Here is a 21061-nt window from a genome sequence, read left to right as displayed (position 1 = left end):
TTGGCATATGAAGTCCAAATTGAGATAGGTGTATGAAAGCAGTCACAGAATGGGTAAGGCTGGAAGGGACCACAGTGGGTCATATGGTCCAGCCTCCCTGCTCAAGCAGGGCCATCCCAGAGCACATAGCACAGGATTGTGCCCAGAGGGTTCCTGAGTATCTCCAGCAAGGGACACTCCTCAACCTCTCTGGACCATCCATTCTAGTGTGTGGTCAGTGCACAGTGAAGAAGTTCTTCCTCAAGTTCAGGTGGAACTTCCTGTGCATTGGGTTCTGCCCACTGCCTCTTGTCCTGCTGCTTGGAACCACTGAGCAGAGCCTGGCTCCATCCTCTTGGCACCCTCCCTGCAGGGACTGACAAACATTGATGAGGCCCCCTCTCAGTCTTCTCTTCTCAAGGCTGAACAGGTCTCTCAGCCTTTCCTTGTAAGAGAGATGCTCCAGACCCTTAAACAACTTCATAGCTTTTTCCTGGACGTGCTCCAGGAGCTCCTGATCTCCGCTGCACTGACTGTGGAGTCCAGAACTGGACACCACTCCAGAACTGGACACCAGAGCTGAGCAGAGGGGCAGGATCACCTCCCTTGCCCTGCTGGCATTACTCTTCCTGATGCACCCCAGGGTACCACTGACCTTCCTGGCCACAAGGACACTGCTGGCTCAGGGACAGCCTGTTGTGCACCAGGACCCCCAGATCCTTCTCCCATCATTTTGGATGACAGAATACAACTTGAAGAACTGGCCATATTTCACTGCTATGTGGCGGCAGAGTATTTCTGCTCACTAGTTCGTGGCACATCTTTCATTACTAAAATTTGCTGTGTGAGCAGTGTAAAATATAAGAGTTAATTCAAGCTCATTACTACAGGAAGATCAATCCAAATGTATATAGAGCCTGAAACATACCATATCTTGTATCCCTAAACCACTTTTATAGTGGAATATTTGTCTTTATAACAATGTCTGTTCCTGCCATTTAACAAAAATACACACTGTATAACACACCATGTGGCATACATAGGCTATGCATTTAGCAAAAGGGCAACAGATTTCGGGCCCTCTGCCTGCAAAACGAGTGAAAGCATTTAACAGCTTTCTAAAAGTATTTAAATAAACTTGAAAAAAGTTCTAGAATATCTATATATGAACAGGGACAGTAGTGAACTTGTATTAGTAAAATTATTCACAATGTACTTATGGAAGAGCATTAAGAGCTAGAACTAAGACTGAAGTGACAGAACGACTTTTATTTTAACTATCATCTGCCTTTACAAAAATTATGAGTAAAGTACAGTCCTCTGCATTACAGAAGCCTGAACAAAGCATTATCTGTACTTTTTACACAAAACATAACTTGCCTGTTGTGGACAGAGGGGGTTTCCTGGATCATGCATGGTATATTATTCTCAAGGTTGTAGTTCAAACTGTTTGTCATGCAGACTGGCTGGGCAGGCCACAAGTCTCCTGTTGGGTAAAGACCTAAAAAAGGAAAGGGGAATGAAATACAGAGTAACAAGAAGGAGACTCCGCAGTTTCTGTCACACTGACGCTTTATTCTCAGATCCTCAATAAGGACTGTCTGCTAGAGAAAAAATCCAGAGTTACTAAGCAATTTTTTTTTTGTGATGAACGCCCATCTTTAAACATATCTCAAAATTTCTAGTTTTTAAAAAAGATATATGAAAGACTTGAACTGAGAAACCAGAATTCAACAAAACAGGGCAAAAAGTTCCTACTGAGAGTCTCTAAGTGCTCAGCTGCCAGTGCCTAGGTGGCACACTTCCACAGAGCAGGAGAGACAGCAAGGATGCAATCCCCACTGGCCCCCTTGTGCCCACCCCTTAGTCACCAACCACCTCTGAAGTCCAACTACACAAATATAGCAGAAGAGGGTCAGGTTTCTAACAGACTGGAGCCATTCCCGACCAGACAATTTGTGAACTCATTAAATGTATTTAGCCTCTAGCACAGATATTCATTGTGCTCTTCTTCATGGACTGCGTGTCCTGACTGCCCACAGATATTTGGTTCCTATCAACTCTATGAGAACTGGCAGCTGGAGTAAAGAAAAAATCCAAATTAGCAATTTCCATGAGACAATGCTTGCAAAGTTGGCTCTGTTTCATTATTTTACATGATACATATCCAAATTGCTACCATGGAAGAAGGTAATGAACATTTGTGTCCTATCAGACAGGTTAAACCTACAGCAGAAGGGCAGGGAGTGCTGCTGCCCAAAGAACCACGTGTCCTGAGTAGCTTTCAAAGTCTGCCTCACCACGTAGCATGATGCCTTTATGAATGCCACTCAAAAAGCTAATATTAGTTCCCTCTGAGATACAATCAATGAAAACTCCAGAATTTTAACAGTGCTACACAACCTCACTCATTATTGCTGTCAAAGAGAGCAAGTCCAAACTGTGGATATTTAGAGAGAAAAACGGTCATGTTTGATTTGGTGCCAAGCTTCATTTTAACACAGCAAGCAGTGCTCTTGATCTCCCAGCTGCATTGCTCCTGGACACTTATCTGTGCACAGCAAGGAGATGAAAAAAAGAAAGAATACCTAGAACATGAGTGGAAAGCTAAATGCTGTCTTGACACAGAGAAAATGCAACAAAAATTATCAAGGTTATAAGCAAAAACTGTCAAGGTTTTAAGCCTTCATTTGCTAACTTTGCACCTAACTTGCTTAGAAGCAAGTCAAGTTCTAGTAACAATGTGTCTATCAAGTTGGTGCATGTGTTATTAGCAACATCACTAAAACTGCCTGGAAAAATGCTAGACAAACAGCTTCAGTTGTTAATACTGACCTTTATTTTTGTCAGGATCTGCAGCTATGTCAGTGAAATTGGGACATAAGGTTTCGGGATATTGAGGGATGCTGTTCATGTCTCTGCTGAATGAAAAGAAAATTTAATTTCCTAAGTGTCATAATCCAAACTATTTCAAAGGAAATATACAGAGATGTAGAAAACATTCTAATGACCATCATGACTGCTATAGCTTTTCTGCTATCCTGATTCTTCCTATTTCCGAATTACCACTGTGCAATTTTTAAAAGTTTCTTTCCAATTAAAAGCCAGCTTCTTATCACACATGCAAAATAATACAATTAATACACCTTAATTACCCCATTTTTATTATCTAGGTATCAACCTATTGCAAATTAATTCAACAGCTGCTCTCTAAAACTGGAAAACAAGCTGTAGTTCATGAAGATCAGTAGGACCTCTTATAATGTTTGAACAACTTTCAGGGAAGTTTACTTTTATGTCCATGAAGACACACAAAGACACATGAGCGTGAATTTGGTATTTATCAAAACCAACCCATCAAAGGAACTAGGCAAAATGAATAAAAGAAAACATTTTCAAGCACCAGAATCCCAAAGGAAAAGAATTGGAGTATTTCTCCTAGTGAAAACAGAGAGTGGTCAATGAGAAGTGAAATGAGGATTCACAGTAATAAAACTTGTAGATGCTATCTCTACTACAGTAAAGAGGGAGAAAAGAATGTGGGGGAGGGAGGAATCAATTTTCATGCTGTCTATCCTAGGAGAACATTATTCCCATTAAAAGAATAGCATCAACTTGAAAGTCTTATTCCCACCTTTTTTAAAAAAATACAACTAAGCAGTAATGAAAATGTAGTAAGTTGCTAGGATCTGAAAGAAGTGAAAGTGGAAAGCCAATTTCCATTTTTTTCATTTGGAAGCTTTTATTGTACTTATGTAGCATAATCAATTTTGCTTATATCTTTTCATGTACTGAAAAAGATTCTTCTTCCAACTAGTAAGTACAATCAGATGATCATAAAAAATTACAAGATAACAGGTGCCAACAGGTATTATTTATCAAACTGAGACAAGACTTCAAGTTGATGTTGCTTCTTTAATGCCTTACAGGTGTAGATTCAATTTTTTTACCTGGTATTGCAGATGTTATGAGACAGATTTAGAGTGATAGGAGTTTCAGATGGAAAATCATTTTGTGAAATATTCTCTCCTAAAGAAAAGAATGACTGTGAAAATCAAAGATCCTTAAAAAAGAAGTATGCACAGAATATACATCCACATAAACAGAATCAACCATGGTGTTAATCGAGTTTTCTCTCACACTGGATTACCACTAACTGCATCAATTTCAGGACATGCCACCTAGTTGCATAGTCTTAACACATATTTTATGATTTAGAAGTGATTACCACAGGCATGTTACTATCAAATTAAGTATAAATTTACAATTGCTTATTTTCTTTTAAGAGGCCTTATAATTTGAACAAAACTGGAAAGTCATATACACATGATTTATTATCTTTTACATCACAGTTCAGACAGATCACACACTATTATTAAGAAATGTAAAGTTTTATACATACACAAATACACATGAAGTTTCTGGATATTTTTAAATAATTCAAACCATCTTTTTGCAGGTACCCAAAGCTGGGTTTGCTGGTGTCACTTCACACTTTAAAATTTACTTCTAGTCCACATCACTCTGGATAATTATGGCAATGACTTTCAACTACTTTAGTGATATTCAGGTATTCAAGAATTGCAGTAATGAAGCATACCTCCCATTTCTCATACTAGTCAAGTGGCTCAGGTTTTCTGGCTATTTACACCTCAAATACACCTATCCAAACCCAGCCTCCTCAGATCTGAACTGCTTTCACACATTCCTCATTTGTGCATTACATAATTAGTTTTAATGTTTTAAAAAAACCAAATAATGTGATGAAACAAATTTGAAGGCAGAAATTGCTTTGGCTATTCTGAGTGACTCTCAGTTCTCCCATCCTTCCATGACAACTAACTGTGCATATTGCTCACTGAGGAGCCTGACAGTGTTCTTCATCTCCATGAAATGTGTGGTACTTCTTGTCAAGTACAAAGCTCTTTACATCCCTCCTTGTGTGTCTAAGAGGTGCTCTACAAAAGACAAGGCATGTGCCCCATGCTGTGGTAGGCTGTTCCAATCAGCAGGAAGGCTAAAACTCTGTGCACTACTGTGAAGGGGTGCTGTTTGCAAAACTTACTGGATGGGAGAAAATGCCTGGTGGTAATCAATGGCTTTTTATCTCCATCTGAACTGCTGGTACTGCTCCAGCTACCCCAGCTCCCACGACTTGCACGAACGCTTCCTGACGAACTTCCACAATCTGAGCTTGAATCAGAACAAAACTTCTCCAAACACTTCTTTTTGGACCGCTGATAAAAGTTTTCTAAAGAAGTTGGGAAAAACAAAAAAAAAACCCAATCAAAAAAACAACACAACATTTAAGAAAGTCTTGCCAGGGAAAAAGTAATCTGAATCATAAATTTACATGGATTCTCTGAATTTACTGATGAGAGAGGAAATAATATTTACTGATAGCTTCAGTAACTAAGCCAGCCCCTAACACAGAGCTTCTGACCTACATGATATCCCAGTAACATGAATGCAAGTGAGGATACAGTGCTGCTATAGGTCACAGGCTAAAAGAAGAAGTGCATACTGTCCTTTGAAATAAATACTTAACACTTCAAACATGAAACATGCTTTAGGAACATGCATAAGAAGAGCAACAACATAATGTTGCAAGTAATGAATTCATAAGTGATAGATCCTCTTTTCTTATTATCTCATCAGAGATGCGAAGGACAATCCTACAGAAATTGATAATTTTCTTCAGCTCTTCTCTTCCCTGAAGTCAGGGAAAACAGATGATTAAAATCCTGATGGAAAGGCAGGAAGCAGGTACCCAAGCTTTCTTTGGAACACAAAACCAGATTACCAGTCTGTCTTTCCTTCACCAAGAACTGATGGATCATTGCTTCAGACTGATTCATTTTCTGGTTTGCATCATGAACCAACCCCACAGGAGAAGCATGCAGAGTCCTTCAGAAGTGAGCAGCTATTATTTCAGACACTACATCATACCAGTCCTGTCATCTTCATGTCAGGGTTCAAAAAGGAGAACAGCACAGGTCTCTCAAGAAAGGAATGCTCTACTGCCACAAAATTCACATTGTGTTTCTTTCCCCATTTTAAGACAATTAAGACTGCATACCTGTTTCTCCCTGTATGGATGAGCTCCCAGCTTTTTGGTCTGCTTTACAATTTTCCCCGTTATTCTGAGGACACCAGGCTCTTATTCCAATATTCGCTCTCAGATCCGGCCTTTCAAATTCACTGCACATATGCTTCAACTCACTCTGCTCAGGGACCCTAACAGAACCACAAACCAAAAAAAAAACCATGCTTGCATTTTACATTTCATCTGCACTTTTCCATTCCAGGCATTAAACACTTCAAGTCACACAGCTATCAAGGCAAAGTGCAGGGGAAGCAGTAGGTTTGGGAGTGTTATTCCCCAACTTTACAAAAACCTAAAAAGCCTTTCCCAAAATGCAATATCCTACCACACAGACTACTACTTCTCCAGGGGAGAGGCAAAATGACATGTGCATATTTAACTTCATTCTCTAATGCACCTGGCAGAAGGCAATCAGATGTTGCTGTGATAAGCACAGTGATTTAGCAGTGTACAAAGATCTAGATGCAAAGAAAAATGCGCTCTGTGTTCATTTCACTGGCACAATTATAACTAGAGTAAATCACAATCTGAAGCAATCATAACTTTTTGCTAGTAAAGGTGAAATGAAATGTCTGCATCCAATATCATAATCAGAGAGTACTGAGGAAAAATTATTAAAAGTCAGCTGTGAAATTTCTGCAGGAATGGAACAGTTCCATCTTAACTCAGAAAGCAGCAACTGCTGAATTGGTTGAAGGAATAGACACTAAACTTCAGTATTTCACCGCTTGTTTTTCATCCTTCCTATCCACAAACGTGTGCATCCAGCAAAGATTTACACATGTACTGACTTCCCACAAAATGAACAGAAATTTGTGTACAATGAGTTATAACAGCCCTTTCAGATTTACAATCTCCTTTTAGAGTCCACTGACCTCAACAGAAGCACTCACAATAAAAATTAGGTCTGTGCAAGCTTTGTAGGATTGGGACCTTAATACAAAGGGCTGGGGGAGGGGAAGGAGTAGGATTTTCTCCTCAGAAGTGTTTCTATTCTAAAAGCAGTTTGTAAGTAGTATTTTTTAATAATCCAAACAACTTAAATTTAAAATATATTTTAAAAATAATTAAAAGTAATTTGCAACTGACTTTAAAACACAATTCTCAGAGGAAAAAGAAGTAACTTTCCACAGTGCTCACTGAATAGTCTTTACAATCTAGTGCTGCTCTAGTTGTTTTAATCATTACAGCAAAAATTAAAGCCACTCTCTCATTTCTACACAATCCTCTCCCAAAACTGGTAGATGACAACATCCCCCCCCCAGTTACTCAATATAGCAGATGACTCTCCTGAAGGTGGAATCATGTCAAAAAACTTATTTTCCTTTTTTCAGTGAAGAGAATACATAACTAGAACTTCTCCACACAATACACAAGGGGAAGGAAGCTAACCATTTGAACTTCAGAGACAGCACATTCCAGACTGTAACAGAGTGGTACCACTGCTATGCAGAATGGGCTGCATCTATCTACATGTATTTACACATGGAATATTTTAAAATTTTTTGTTTTGCTGGTGATATTTAGTAGTGCACATTCCTAAAAGTAAATGCTCAGGACAAGATTAATGTGTGTTTACTTAAATTGATAAAGCAATCCTGCCTAATGCATTATGCAAAATCTGAAGAAACATTACAGCAAATCTGGGTTTCTTCATGACTTGGTGAGGCAATACATACCTTGTGGATATATTTACATTCTTCTTCTTATTTTTCCTAGATGTTCTATTTCTATTCCAATTCATATTTGGTACATTTCCTTCCTTTTTATCCTGAGGCTTCTTCTTTCTATATGCATCTTCTTGCTAAAGGCAAAAATACAAGCTGAGACATTATAAAATGAACTTAACTTAGTCAATGAACTCCATTGGATTTTTCTAGCTAAATTTCTCTGGACTAAATGGCCTGACCCAAATGCATAGTTACTTCATGATTTAGTGGCTTTCCACAGCACATCCTCTTTCCAGCACCATCAATTTAACCAGCCTTTCCAAGACTCTGTCCATCAAGACAGCAAGAGATGATGAGAGAGAAATTTCTGAATTCCCAAACTTAGCATTTTCCCTTTCACAGCATCTAGCTCTGACTTTCAGGGAAATAAAAAAATGGAGGGGGAAAAAGTAAAGCAGTCAATAAAATTCCCAATGTGCTAAAAACAAAAAACATCTGCCAGATTTATGATCAGCTGGTGTGCAAGTTCAGCAGCAATAAATCCTCCCTTTCCTCAGCAACTGGGGGGGGGTGGGGGAAGGCATTCATTTGAATTACAGCTGAGGAAATTATGGAGTAAGTTACCAGCAAATACTAGTCATTTCAAGAAAAGCAAGAAACTAACTGAGCACCATCAGCCACATGGGCAAAGAAGTTTGTAACAACAATTCCCAAAGCAAGACAAGACCGTGTCTTTTCTCACATATTCTCCAAGCAATGGAAGCAATTCTTCCTTACACCATTTTGCCACAGGATTTATATCCAGTAGACAGAATACAAACACAATCCAGATTCTCAGTTTTACTAACTGCCTGATTAAGTTCTTTTAGTGTATTATGCTGCCTACAAAGGTACAGTCTGATGTGTTTATCATACTCAGAAACCAGGGGTGAAGAATTGATCCTTCTCAGCAACTGCACAATCTGCTAAAGGGCTTCTGCCTGCTGTACTCTCAAATGCAAGTTTCTGATGCAAAGCCCTGGTTTGGAGATCAGGTCTGCAAGTGAAGGCCAACAAGCCCACCTCCCCTGCAGAGAATGTTCCCACATCTTTAGTGTGGCTGACAGCTGGCATTAGATTCCAGCATGCTTGTGCCTGCTCTAACAGTAACAATCTCTAGCTGTTATAAGGCTGTTTTGATTTTTACCCAAACCATTCACCACTCCACAAAGCAGCATTAATATACAATGGATGTGGGACAGCACATCTGCACTCTTCCTCATTCATCTGATTTACAGCATTTCAGAGCTGTGACTCTACAAAATAGTCCCTACATACACATACATACCTATATGCCTGTATATTTGTATATAAACTATAAAAAGATAATTTCAAATTTGAAAAGGAGAAAGATCACAATACCAACCTCAGAAGAAGTAGTCTCCTCTTTTGCACAGCATGGAGTCTCTTCCTTGGGTCCCTTACTGATCTTTTTCTCTGTGGAAGGCTTTAGGTTGATCTGCTTTTTTGAAGTCTCGCAGTTTTCTGTTTCATTCCTGAGAGGCACTTGCTGGCTATTCCCTACAATTAAACAATAACAATTGTTTGCATGGGAAGAGAAGGGACTCTCAGTCATAACCACATGCCTTTCTTTAAAAACAGCCTTGTATTGCTTTCCAAAACATAGGAGACTAATGTCTAGGCTGATGACACTGGAAAATTTTAAAACCAAAAGCTAATGCAGTGTAAAAATTCTTACAGCAGTTGCAAAAAGTAACTTTGTGCTGGTTCATAGTCATGAGCACACTACTCCCAATGCATGCATAGATTACACAAGTCCTGCTCATCTCATCTGAACTTGAGCTACCTGGGGTTCAGCCACTGGTCTGTAAGGTAGAATGTGAAGCTAGAGAACACTGGGTTAAAAAACAAAGAGAAAAAACCCCTGCAAGCTGAGTGGGGAGAAAAGACAGCCTTTACTTGGTGCTTGACACCTCTGAAGTGTCCTCTGCATTCACTATGAAGACAAAGGGAAATCATCCTTTCTTTAGCATGGGTTCCACACTAAAAGTTCTTTTACTTGAGAGGCTTGTGAGGAAGAATTATTTTGATCTAAGAGTCCAACAGTCGAAAGCTTCAAGAAAAAGCCTGCCTCAACAACTAGCTGAGCTGCTCAGCTGATCAGCTCAGCTGAACTTTGCCTTTGATCAGTCCCAGGTATCTCAGAGACCTGCACTACATCCACGGTAATCTGCTACTGAGGTTCTCAGCTGCTCTGTGTGAGAAATGTCATCACTTACTGAACTGAACTGGCCTTCTCAACTGGGAAAGGCACGCCCAAACATTTTTAGTTTCCTGCCAACCAACTACAACATCCCAGCTCTGAGTCAGATACCAGCTCCCCTCTGGAGCAGACAGCCATGAGGACTACAAAAGGAGCACATGTAAATAAAACACCAGGCAAGGGAGACTGCCAGAGCTCCAAAGAATACTCTGTTGCTCTCCAGCATACAAACATGTGAACACCCGAGTTCCTGAACTCCCTGTTTGCACAAAACCAGGTTGGTAACTATAATCAAAATACCTGTTAGACTTAACATGTCCTACTAAATGCCTTGAAACACAGAAATATCACATACCTGATAGTGCAGAGAGCCACAACTACTAATAGACAAGGGAGACTACCTTTAGTGCTTTACTACTGGATACACTGATCTCCTAATTCAAAGCAAAGAATAAGCAACAGTGCATTTTAGGAGCATGTGAAGAATCTCAAAATACCTTGTAAGAATGAAAATATCTTGCCTTCACCTGAGATTGCACACTTGTACCTGTTATAGTGCACAGGTAACAACACAAGAAGCAATGAGCCCGTGGTAGCAACTACTAAAGACAGCAGGGCCTGAAATCCCTCTCTGATGGCTCACTCCCTAAATAAACTGCCACAGCTACAGCAAATGCCAGTTTTCACCATTCAATTACTTTGTTAAGTGCCTCAGTAAAGTCAAGCTTCCAGAGGATATATTCTCCTGTCCCGCTTTTGATTTCTCCCAGGGGTTCTGCTGTTCTTAAAATTTTGAATTGTGAAGCTAAGAGGTAAGACTTCCCAGGCAGTCTATCCCTATAATTTCAAAATAGAAAAAAAGGATAAAAAAATACAGCTATGTACTATGGAAAACACTGATTTGCAGATTCCTACACAATAAAAGTTCACATTATCCTGATGCATTATCCTGATGTCAGGTTTTTCCTATTTTGGGTGGTTTTATCAAAGGAGTTCTGAATATCTGCTTCTGAATGTGCTTGCTTGGTGATTCAACCACCATATTTTCAGTGGACCTGAAAATAGCAAACTGGGATTCTTCTGAATATTTGACAAGTGCAATTTGTGTCTTATAAGCAGATCTATGACATCAATTATTTTAGCAGTTAAAATGCTACAGCAACAAGCTTGAAATTTGTTAACCAAGCAAATTTATGATTTACAAAACAACTTTAAATGTAAGCTGCTTCCTCAGGAATGTAAACAGACAAATCACAGTGAACACATAAGAAACACCACATTCCCATGTCCTATGCAAAAGACAAAATCCTGATCGCAGTGAACTCATCAGAAGATTTCACTTAGTAATTTAGACTGATAGAGAAAAAATTACCACTAATTTTCCTTATTTCTTGCAGTTCCGGCTGTTGTTGAGGTGAATTTCTGGACAAGTGACTTTCAGGTAGCTTCTTGGACATCTTCACAGAACAGAACTCCTGTTCTTTGAGCTCAGCTAGATTTTCTGAAGTTTTAAGGTTAGTTTCCTTAGGAAACATACATGTTTGAAGATCTTCCTTCAGATCACACTCTGAAGAAGTATTTTTAATGAGAACTGCATTTTTCAGTGTACTTTCTTCTTTACCCAGAAAGTCTTCTGGAAGAGTTAAATTCTTGTTAACGTTTATGCCATTTGCATATTTCAGAGTTACCCAGTTCTCACTGACAACATCAGTGCAAATGTCCTCTTTTGGTGCTGAGGTTTGGTTCTCTGCAATCTGATTCTGTTTCTCATCAGCAGCTGCAATGGCACTGCCAGCTGCTGTGTTTGGTTTCTGCTTACTGTAGTAAACTGAACATTTGTGTTTCTTCTGAGAGTGGCTGTAGGTCGCAGGACTTCTCTTTGCCGCACTCTGGCTTCGGCTGGAAGAAGTGCCTACAGACAGGAAGCCCTTCCCTTTACCTTTATCTGAGGAACTATAGGAATCCATAAATGTCTTGCAGCTTCCCCTGGAGGAAAAAAAAAAGGTATTTGTTTTTCTTTACAAAGCCATCATGAATTGTTTTATGAGATATTGTTGTAAGAAAAGAAAGGGGGACATATTCACAAGCCATGAAATTGCTTTAGGTCTTTAATTTACCACACCAGCTAAGCACACTCTGATTTCAGTGAGAATTGAGCAACACTCTAAGTATTTGCTCAGACTTCCAACACACTTATAATGCTTCAGTGAATAAGTGCTTGACTGACCACTCAAGAGGGTCAGATTGAGAGCCATCAATGTGTTTTCCATTTTTTCCATGGCTGCCACACCTGGTGTATCCTTTACTTCCATCACACCATTTTTACCTTATGTATTGCTGGCAATATTCAAGATTAATAAACCCCTGAGTTCCTCCATTCCTCCCGGTTTGAGGTGGAAGTTCTCTAAAAAAGGCTGCTTGGAATATTGTCTCCTTTAAACCAGCGCACAGCAATATCAGTGAGAATCAGACAGAAAGCACCACTCCACAATAAACAGGGTAGAAAAGAAGAAAAAAAAAAGTATTTTTACTTGTAGGAATCAGAGCTGATTACGTCAACAGAGTTGCTGTTCTGCTGTGGTGAAGCACTAGGATTTGGCCTCTGTCTTGATTTCATGAACTCTGCTAGAATATACTGGGCTTGCTGGAAGGCTATCAGAATCACTCCAAGCAGAGACAAACTGCCAAAGAAAACAATAGAAACTGGTGTCTACAACTTTCAGGAATATTCAGTGAAAGAGGTAAAAACCTTCTAACAAGATACACTTCTCAAATATTTTTCAGTAAATTTTAAGTAAAAAGAAAGACAGTAAACTCAAAATACAGTCTTAAAAATGATAGTTGTAATAGTATTTTCTTTTCCTTTTTTTCCTTATAGGTCTAACTAGTCATTAGCTCGATAAAATATCTCAGTCATGAACTTTAAAAAAAAAAAACCAAAAAAAAGTTCATTCTAAAAGAGATAATCCTTGAAGGTAATTTAGAAGTAACTGTTACAACACAGCAGCATATCATGTTATGATGTAAGACATCACATCATAATATGACCTATCAGCCCGCTGTCCATTTATGATAGTCATTGTCATTATTTAGATATTTTTAAAATACTGTCTCTTTCTTTTCCTAGAGAAAATGCTGGCATAAAATGAGCTACAAATGACATCATATTTCTGAACTAAAAATGTAGTTGCAAAATATCCTCTCTCTCCACAGTGTATTAATTGCATCAAACATATATGGATCAAAAAAAAAAAATCTTTCTAAATCATCAAACCACCTTCTCAATCACGCAGTGTAAATTTTGTTAGTGGAAAAACAGAATGAAAAATTCCTAGTTTTTCCGATCTCTGTAGCCTTTATCTGTTGCATTAGAAGCAGGCAAAGTGGTCACCACTGTTACTTCATTTGTGTTCTGACAATTTTCAGTGTCCAAACCGTGCAAGTAGCAGCACAGTGTGCAGGGGGGACTTCCGTTAGGGATGTATCAGCACATGTGTATTATCACCGCACCATTCACATGCACTGCATCTTGTAGGAGCTCTGGGGTGCTGTGAGGAAAGCCTTACCTAACAAAGAGGACAGTGAGCCTCCAGAAAGACTCTTCCCAGCTGGGTCCTGGCACCACATCCGCACACAGCGGTAACAGATGGTGAGGGAGAGTCACGTTGAGCGTGAAGTGGAACTCCAAATCAGCTGCAGTCACCAGTGTGAGCTCACGAATTACCCACGAAGATGTGAAGTCAGGAGTGAACCTGTCAGGAAAAACAGAGGTGGTGTTACTTTTTCATTGTTGGGCTAAATTTTACTTTCTGAAGTCACACTGATAATAAAAATACAAACAATATGATGAAAACAACAGGAACAACAATAATAATAAACAAGAAAACTAATTTAAATAATATTTACAAATAATTTAATTGTATTATTAATATTACTAAAATATTGCCTTATTATTAATATGAATTATTAATTTATTCATCTAATAATAACAGTTTAGTTATATGAAATAATATTTTTTAAAGCACAGTTAAGTAAAGCATCCACTATCTGCTCAAACTGTGCAGGTGGCATTAGGTCATCTTAAACTGGCAAAATATGTGAGTTTATTGTGACTCTTCACAATACTCTTATTACTGTGACATGTTTTCCTTTTATCAAGGAAATACACATAATCAATTCAGGTTAATCAACAAAAGCACAGCTGTCCAGCATACAGACAGTGTGATTTCATAAAGGGCTAGGTAATAGAGTGCAAAGATGGAAAGATACAGAAAGCAGAAGAAGCACCACATTTGCATCTTCTTCTACTTCCCTGACCCATCTCAGTATTCCACTTGATTGCTAGAAGGTTTAACTTGCTTTCCAATCAGTAGAGGTGAAATCTGTTGTATGGGAAACCACAATTACTTTACTACAGGAACATTAACTTTACTTTTGCTTAAGTCACAGTAGTACCTTTCACTCAAGGATAATTTAAAAAGAATCAGTTTTAGACTATGTGCAATGTTGGGAAAACATGACTAGATTCTGGTCAGGCTACTAGGAACAAGCTTAGAGAATAACAAGCAAATAAAAATTGTGGCAACTTTTTTGTTTTAATTTATTACTTCATAATGCACTGATAAAAGCATGTATGCTGCTTTTTAAAAATAATGGGTCATATAAAGAACCAGTATTATATAATCCATTCATTAATGTTATCCTGAGGGAAATTCTTACTAAATTTCTATTCAAAATTTTGTGTGTGGTATGCCATTGGAGTGCCTGTTTCTGAAATTAATTATTTCAAATTTCCACTCCAGTTATTTTGTCAACAAATTTGTCAGTGCTTACACAATGCTGATTTCTCGTGATGAGTTTTGAGCTAGGGAAAATTCCCGGCAGTCTAACACTTCAAATCCATATCCTTGGCAACTGTAACCATTGATTTTCATAGATGAAATTGTTATAGGAAGAGGCCCAATATTCTCTACTTTGAAGTTCTTCGTAATGGATAGAATTTGCTTGCTGTCTTTCAGTTCTTAATGGAAAAAAAGAGAACAATTAGTTTACAGTACATGAAATTATTTTCTTACCTTCATAAATAAATTCCTATTTTTACTTACAATTGAATAAAAAAACCCCATAAGTGACCAAGATCTAATACAGACTATTCTGTAGTAGTGTACTTCTAAAACTTTCAACTATTTTCAGTCAGAGTTCTGAGAAAACAGAATCTACACTTCTCATGGCCAAGCTCTTCAGCTTTTACCATTCTGATTCTGCAACATTAATGTTCTGTAGGAGTTCCAGTGCAGAGCAAAGCAGCCAGCTGCACAACCAGATTACTCACGTCGTCTGCAGTCCATTAGTGTCGCTTCTGGCACCTTAAATCGAAGGGATCCTCCTGCTCCAGGGAGTCTTCCCCCTACTTTAAGCAATTCTTTGGCTCCAAAGCCTTCTACATTGACCACATCCAGAACAGTTAAGTTGTTTCTGCCGTAAAATAAAAATCAAGCAATCAGCCACTAAAGCACAAATTAAGTTTGCAAAATCATGGCTTTGCTTTCTAGGTGCCAAACCAAGATAACAGTGTTTCAGTAACAGAATCAGTGGCAAAACCTAGACAGGTTTCCCCTAAACAGGGACAAAACCTAGACAGGTTTCCCCTAAACAGATCCCTCCAGAACCAGGCACTTGTGAATTTCACACAGTGAAGGAGCAAGTTTAGTGACAAGTGCCACTAGATAACAACTGTGTCACCTAGTAAAAATGTTTGCTTCTTCATTCAATAAACTCCCTTTTCCTACAAAGGAAACCAAAGTTTGGCTGCATGAAAAGCTCACTGGATCCATAACTCCTATCATTATTAAGTCAGGTTGAAAACAGCAAAGCCATACAATGTGTTTCTCTCTTAACTCAATACTGCCTCAGTACAGTCACATGCATTTTATAACCCTCTAACCACATATCAAAAAAATTATTGACTGAGACATAAGGCACAAACACTCTAAGCAATTTTTATTAAACCAGAGGTATTCTGACTTTCAAATTTTGACCATTTGTCTATGTGCCCGGACTTTGCAAATTCATTTTTACACTGAGCTGCTTGATTCTCACTTACAACTAAAATTTGGCTTACCTGATTAAAATAAGGGAAGCTACTTTTTTGTAGTCAAGAGGTGTAAAAATTACACCAACTTTTCTGGTTTCCAGTGGCTGTAAACTTAAAAAAAGCATCTCAGAACTGCATTTCTTGCTGATGAGGTCCTCTTGATGTGCATCCTGTTAAACAAAAAATGCACTTCTTACTCACAGAAAACATGTGTGTTTAAAGATGTCAGTAAAGAAAGCACTGTATCACCGCTTAGCACCACACAGAATATTTTTGGCAAGGTGCAGAAACTGCTAACTAACTTGTTATACCAAAGTCTTTCCTTTTGACAACATAAAACATCAGATAAGATTGTTTATTTGAGCAAAAGTTCATATTACTGCACTTATTATGAGGAATGTATTACTTCATTATTTAAAACAGCTTTTATTTCCTCAGACGGAAAAGAAATTACATAGTGTCTTTCATATTCAAGAAATCCTGAAACACTTCACAACACAAGAACTGAAGTGTATTGATTGCACAGGGAAATGTGGCAACCATTATACCCTCAGTGCATGACTTACAACTTGATTGAAGTGAGAAAGGGACTGCTGGTAAATATGCTGATCATTTGAGTCACTGGAAAGAAGCCAAAGAGAATTCTCAACTATATTAATTGAAAACCAGAACTACCAGAAGTTCACTTAGTCTGGAAATAATGTAAATTTTTTATGAATACTGTTGTTTATTCTTTCTGCCTTTGAAAAATTAAAATAGCCCTATAACTTGCTCTTCCAGAACTGGGGTCCCCTCTTAGGAAGGAGTGATCAGATACCTACAGCAGCCAAAAAAACCATAAAGATTCCAAAAGGGGCTCACACTTGGTTCTCAGTTTATGGGTGTTGTACTAACAGCTTTTCTGATATTTTTGAGTTCAAAATGTTTTTATTTTTAGTCTATTTTATGAAAAATAACACACAAAACTATCAGAACCTACATTTAATAATCACTATTTATTAAAAGCAAGCCATGTATGGCATTTGCAAACTTCCCCATGTCACTCCCTACAAAGATGAACCTAACAATTCACTGCACATAAATTGACTAGGTAAATGATGTCAAATGCAAAAATTTAAATATTAACTATTGATTTGGTTAACAAGACAAGATCTGTCTCGAATGTTCTGAAAATCTACCTAAGAATGCATGTTTCCCCTAGCACTTCAAACCTAATGAAAAACATGTATTGCACACACTGATGTGAAGATCCACAGCTATTTTTCCACTTGGCCAAGAGTATGGTGTGTGGGACTGTGGAAGCTCACTCCTACCCCTACGCTACCTTCCCTTTTCAGAGTGTGCCCACAGGCTAGGATTTATGAACTGCTGTCTCCTCTCTTTTACAACAACTCTTATAACTGTTGCCAGAAAGGAAAGGTCAGCTTTGATTAGTGTAGCAAGCATACTCTTTTCTTTTTACAAGGTACAAATATTTCATTATGATCTTAAAACATATGTGTAGAAACATGTATCTACACAGGACATTAAAGATGAAGCTGCAGTATGCCCAAACAGCAAGGAAAATACATTAATTCTGGGCTTTTGTACAAATCAGAAGTCTTAAGAAGAAATTCTATGGGTATTCTGGATAGTAATCTGGTCACCAGAATATGCCAGCATCCCTGATACAGCATTTTCTCTGTCATCCATGACACAACACCTCAAGGTTTAAGCACGGCTCAGCACTGGTGCACCATAGCCAAGTGTTACCACACTCATGCAAAAATGAGGCAATGGGAACCAGAGAGAACCATGACATTCCAAACCTGAATCTAGAAGTTGCAGTGGCATGTAGCTAAGATGCAGAAATCCCTGCTCCTCCTGCCCTAAAATACCTGACACTACTTCCCTCTACTGAGAAGACAGCCAACCCGCTCCTGACATCACCGACTCCACAGCCTGACACTTCATGGTCAGCCTGGAGCCAAGGGTGAAGTCCCAACAGCACATCCACACACTTGCAGGCATGCGTGCACTTCCTCCCTACAGCTGTATTCAAAACTGACTCGAACCTTGAAAATAATTTAATTAACTGCAAAGAGACAAACCTGACGAAGAATCAAGAAAACACTGTCAAACTACTTTAAATTGCATTGGGAAGAACCCAGGAGTAGCATAGCTAGAAAAATCCTTCTCTAGTGTGTCAGACTACTTCTACCAAAATTAGCCATCTTACCCCGTGAGAACATTCATCCATTAGCCTGAATTCAGTGGTTGTGAAATTAATAGCTTGCAGATTTATGCCGAACCTAAATAAACCAAAACAAAAAGTTAAGCACTTGAAACCCAGCCTGTCAGAACTGCATTGACTTATTTTTACATGCTGGCATCTATTCCTAAATAGAGACTACTTTTACAATTGCATTTTGGCAGTGTGAAACATGGTGGAAATGTAGGTCTGCATTTCAACAGAATACGCTGAAATCAGTTTTTATGTGGATTGCACACATTTGGAAAACAGACAAATGGCTGGGCATTTTAGGTTTGTCACTATGGAATATTGTAAAAGATAACAGTCAAGAAATAGAATTTCTTAGCCATACAAACACAAATTCCCCAAAGCTTTTTTTGCTCACATAACCGTTAAGAAATAATCATTATTAAATCTCATATAATTTATTCAAATATCCCTCTTTCTGCTCATGATTTGTTCCCTCTTTCTGCTCATGATTTGTTTGGGATAAATTCCTATTTTCCATCACATAATGTGCAAATCAAATTCACTTAAAGCAATTGATTTATTTTGTCAAATGCAAATTATAAGCATTTGACATTAAGTATTAAAAACTGACATAAGAAAACCAACACGTAAAATGTAGATTATAGACGAATGGACTTCCAGCCACTGAACTGAAAACTCACTTGTCATAACTATGACATTAGCTTAAAGAGAACCAGTTAATGGATGTGATTTCTGGTGAACTTAGAAGATCTGCAGAAACAAAAGTGTGCAACTACAGAGAAAATGTAATTGCAAACCACTTGAAAGAGTCTATGTGGAAACCATATTTAGTATGCAAACAGATGCAGTTATTAATGTGCATATATATATATACACAGACATATATATGCACATGCATGTACCTATGTAAAGGAATGAGGTTAAAGGAAGCAATTACACAAGGATTGGGACCCCAAATAAGCAAGTTACACCTAAGCACAGGAGTAATCCCACTGTCTCTAACCACACACTCCTACCAACTCTAACATTTTTTCAAAGGTAAGTGTGACAGGGCTTATTTTGGTGAACTTCAGCTCACTCACCAGATCCCTTCATTGTTAATCTAACTCTCTTCTAGATTTCTCATTAGATCATCTCAAATCTAAAACAAAGTCGAAAGCAATGCAGAAACATCTACTTAGCTGACCCTAAAACATTCATGCTGAGGTTGCTCCCTCTGAACCTGCATTTTTCTTCCCAGTTCCTGTTTCCTCTTTGACCAGGGTTATTACCTAAGAAGAAAAGGCTAAGAAGAAAACACTTCCTGGTGGGATGGTTCAGATACCTTTTTTTCACTGATCTGTCTACAGACTCTATAGATAGCAACTAACACTGTGAGGAGATGCACAAGCCCAGCTCCGTAATCTGTTCACCTCACCTGGGCAGCTTGCACTAAGCCTATAACAACTATAATATATATCTGGCAGACACAAACTTGCTTAAAACATGTTGAATTTGTGTTTTATCAATGATGAGGTACATAACAAAGGCATGCAGCATACAGGGAGGTGCCCCAAACATGGCTCTATCTTCCAAAATGGGTCAGAACATAATCCCCACCTAAGTTACACTTTGAAAAACTACATAAAAAGTAACAATCCTAAGGCATAGCAAATAAGATCTTTTAATTGGGAAAACAGTATCCTGAGATAGTTATTACCATTTGTTCAGCAGACTCAGTGAAGCTTGGGGATCAGGGTAGTAAGAAAGAGGCAGAAGCTGCAACGTAACTGGGAAGGATGAAGGGTTTCTTAGTACGAAATATTTTACCTAAATAGTTTGGAGGGGAAAAGAAAGAGTTAAAAACTACATATTTGAGAACTGGTTGGTAAAATAATTCAGCACTGGCAATATAATCTTCATTTTCAAGGGATTTCAATCTGGCTTTTGTGTCAATGCAGTATAATCATACATGCACATGACTGCATGTAACAGCAGGACACGTCACCACAATGTCACAATTTGCAAAATCAGCTAAGAGTGCATTTTGAACCACATGTACAAAAGTAAGACCACCCCCACTTTCCAAACAACCCATTTATTTGGATTTTGATTTATGCAGACAGATGTGAACAAAGCTCTAGCACAGAAGAAAGTAAAGTTAGTGAGGTGCTGCCACCCCTTCTTAGAGAAGTCTGAATGCAAGCAGGTTATAAAAATTTCTGTAATGACTAACAATTAAATTGGAAAAATGGAATATTAAGGTAATTCACAATATGTGCATATGAAAACTATTTCCATATGACTGGTTCTGGCCTAGGCTAGGTTAGTAGAAACCTAAATCTGACAAACAAGAAAGAAATAACTGTCAATGTGGCTGGAAGATACATCGCTCTGCAAGTGTTGTATCTCTCATAAATGTTTTACACACTTCTGTAAGTGTGGCATGAGGAAGGCCATCCTGTACAGCCTTACATGCATCACTACTGACAACACACCCTACCCCTAGTACCATGTTCAATTATTTTACCACAAGCATGTAACTTACACAATGAAAGCAAGCAAAGTTTAACAACTACAAAAAACTGTTGGTTGAAACCTACACTGCTTTACTCCTCTCCTTGTACTGAAGTATTACAACTAGGAAGCTAGAAAACTTATCAAAGAGCCAATGGGATACAAATTTAGTGTCTCAACTGAGATCAAAACACAAAGACTTTGCTATTTAAACAAGCTAAACACACAA

The 21061-nt window shown here is 38.3% G+C and overlaps 1 protein-coding gene across 4 annotated transcripts in view; it reads right to left on the bottom strand.

Moving 5' to 3' along the window:
• TMEM131L (transmembrane 131 like) overlaps window positions 1-21061 on the bottom strand; it is a 79551-nt gene that overhangs the window by 3792 nt on the left and 54698 nt on the right. For 2 of the 4 annotated variants that reach the window (XM_030239064.2, XM_030239062.2), the window contains exons 18-32: window positions 20036-20145; window positions 18331-18403; window positions 16140-16282; window positions 15351-15493; window positions 14852-15038; window positions 13585-13770; window positions 12550-12699; window positions 11391-12004; window positions 9161-9315; window positions 7765-7889; window positions 6059-6216; window positions 5045-5230; window positions 3930-4008; window positions 2815-2897; window positions 1360-1480 (exon numbers count right to left, since the gene is read on the bottom strand). In XM_030239064.2, coding sequence (XP_030094924.1) covers window positions 1360-1480; window positions 2815-2897; window positions 3930-4008; window positions 5045-5230; window positions 6059-6216; window positions 7765-7889; window positions 9161-9315; window positions 11391-12004; window positions 12550-12699; window positions 13585-13770; window positions 14852-15038; window positions 15351-15493; window positions 16140-16282; window positions 18331-18403; window positions 20036-20145 — 2513 coding nt within the window. Of the gene's footprint in view, window positions 1-1359; window positions 1481-2814; window positions 2901-3929; window positions 4009-5044; window positions 5231-6058; window positions 6217-7764; window positions 7890-9160; window positions 9316-11390; window positions 12005-12549; window positions 12700-13584; window positions 13771-14851; window positions 15039-15350; window positions 15494-16139; window positions 16283-18330; window positions 18404-20035; window positions 20146-21061 lie in introns of all 4 variants that reach the window. The other 2 variants (XM_030239063.2, XM_030239061.2) reach the window with 1 other exon arrangement.

Source organism: Serinus canaria, chromosome 4 (assembly GCF_022539315.1).
Source record: "Serinus canaria isolate serCan28SL12 chromosome 4, serCan2020, whole genome shotgun sequence".
In the NCBI taxonomy this organism is placed as follows: Eukaryota; Metazoa; Chordata; class Aves; order Passeriformes; family Fringillidae; genus Serinus; species Serinus canaria.
The sequence above is the reverse complement of the archived record's forward strand: the minus strand, read 5'-3'. Positions and strand labels throughout refer to the sequence as shown.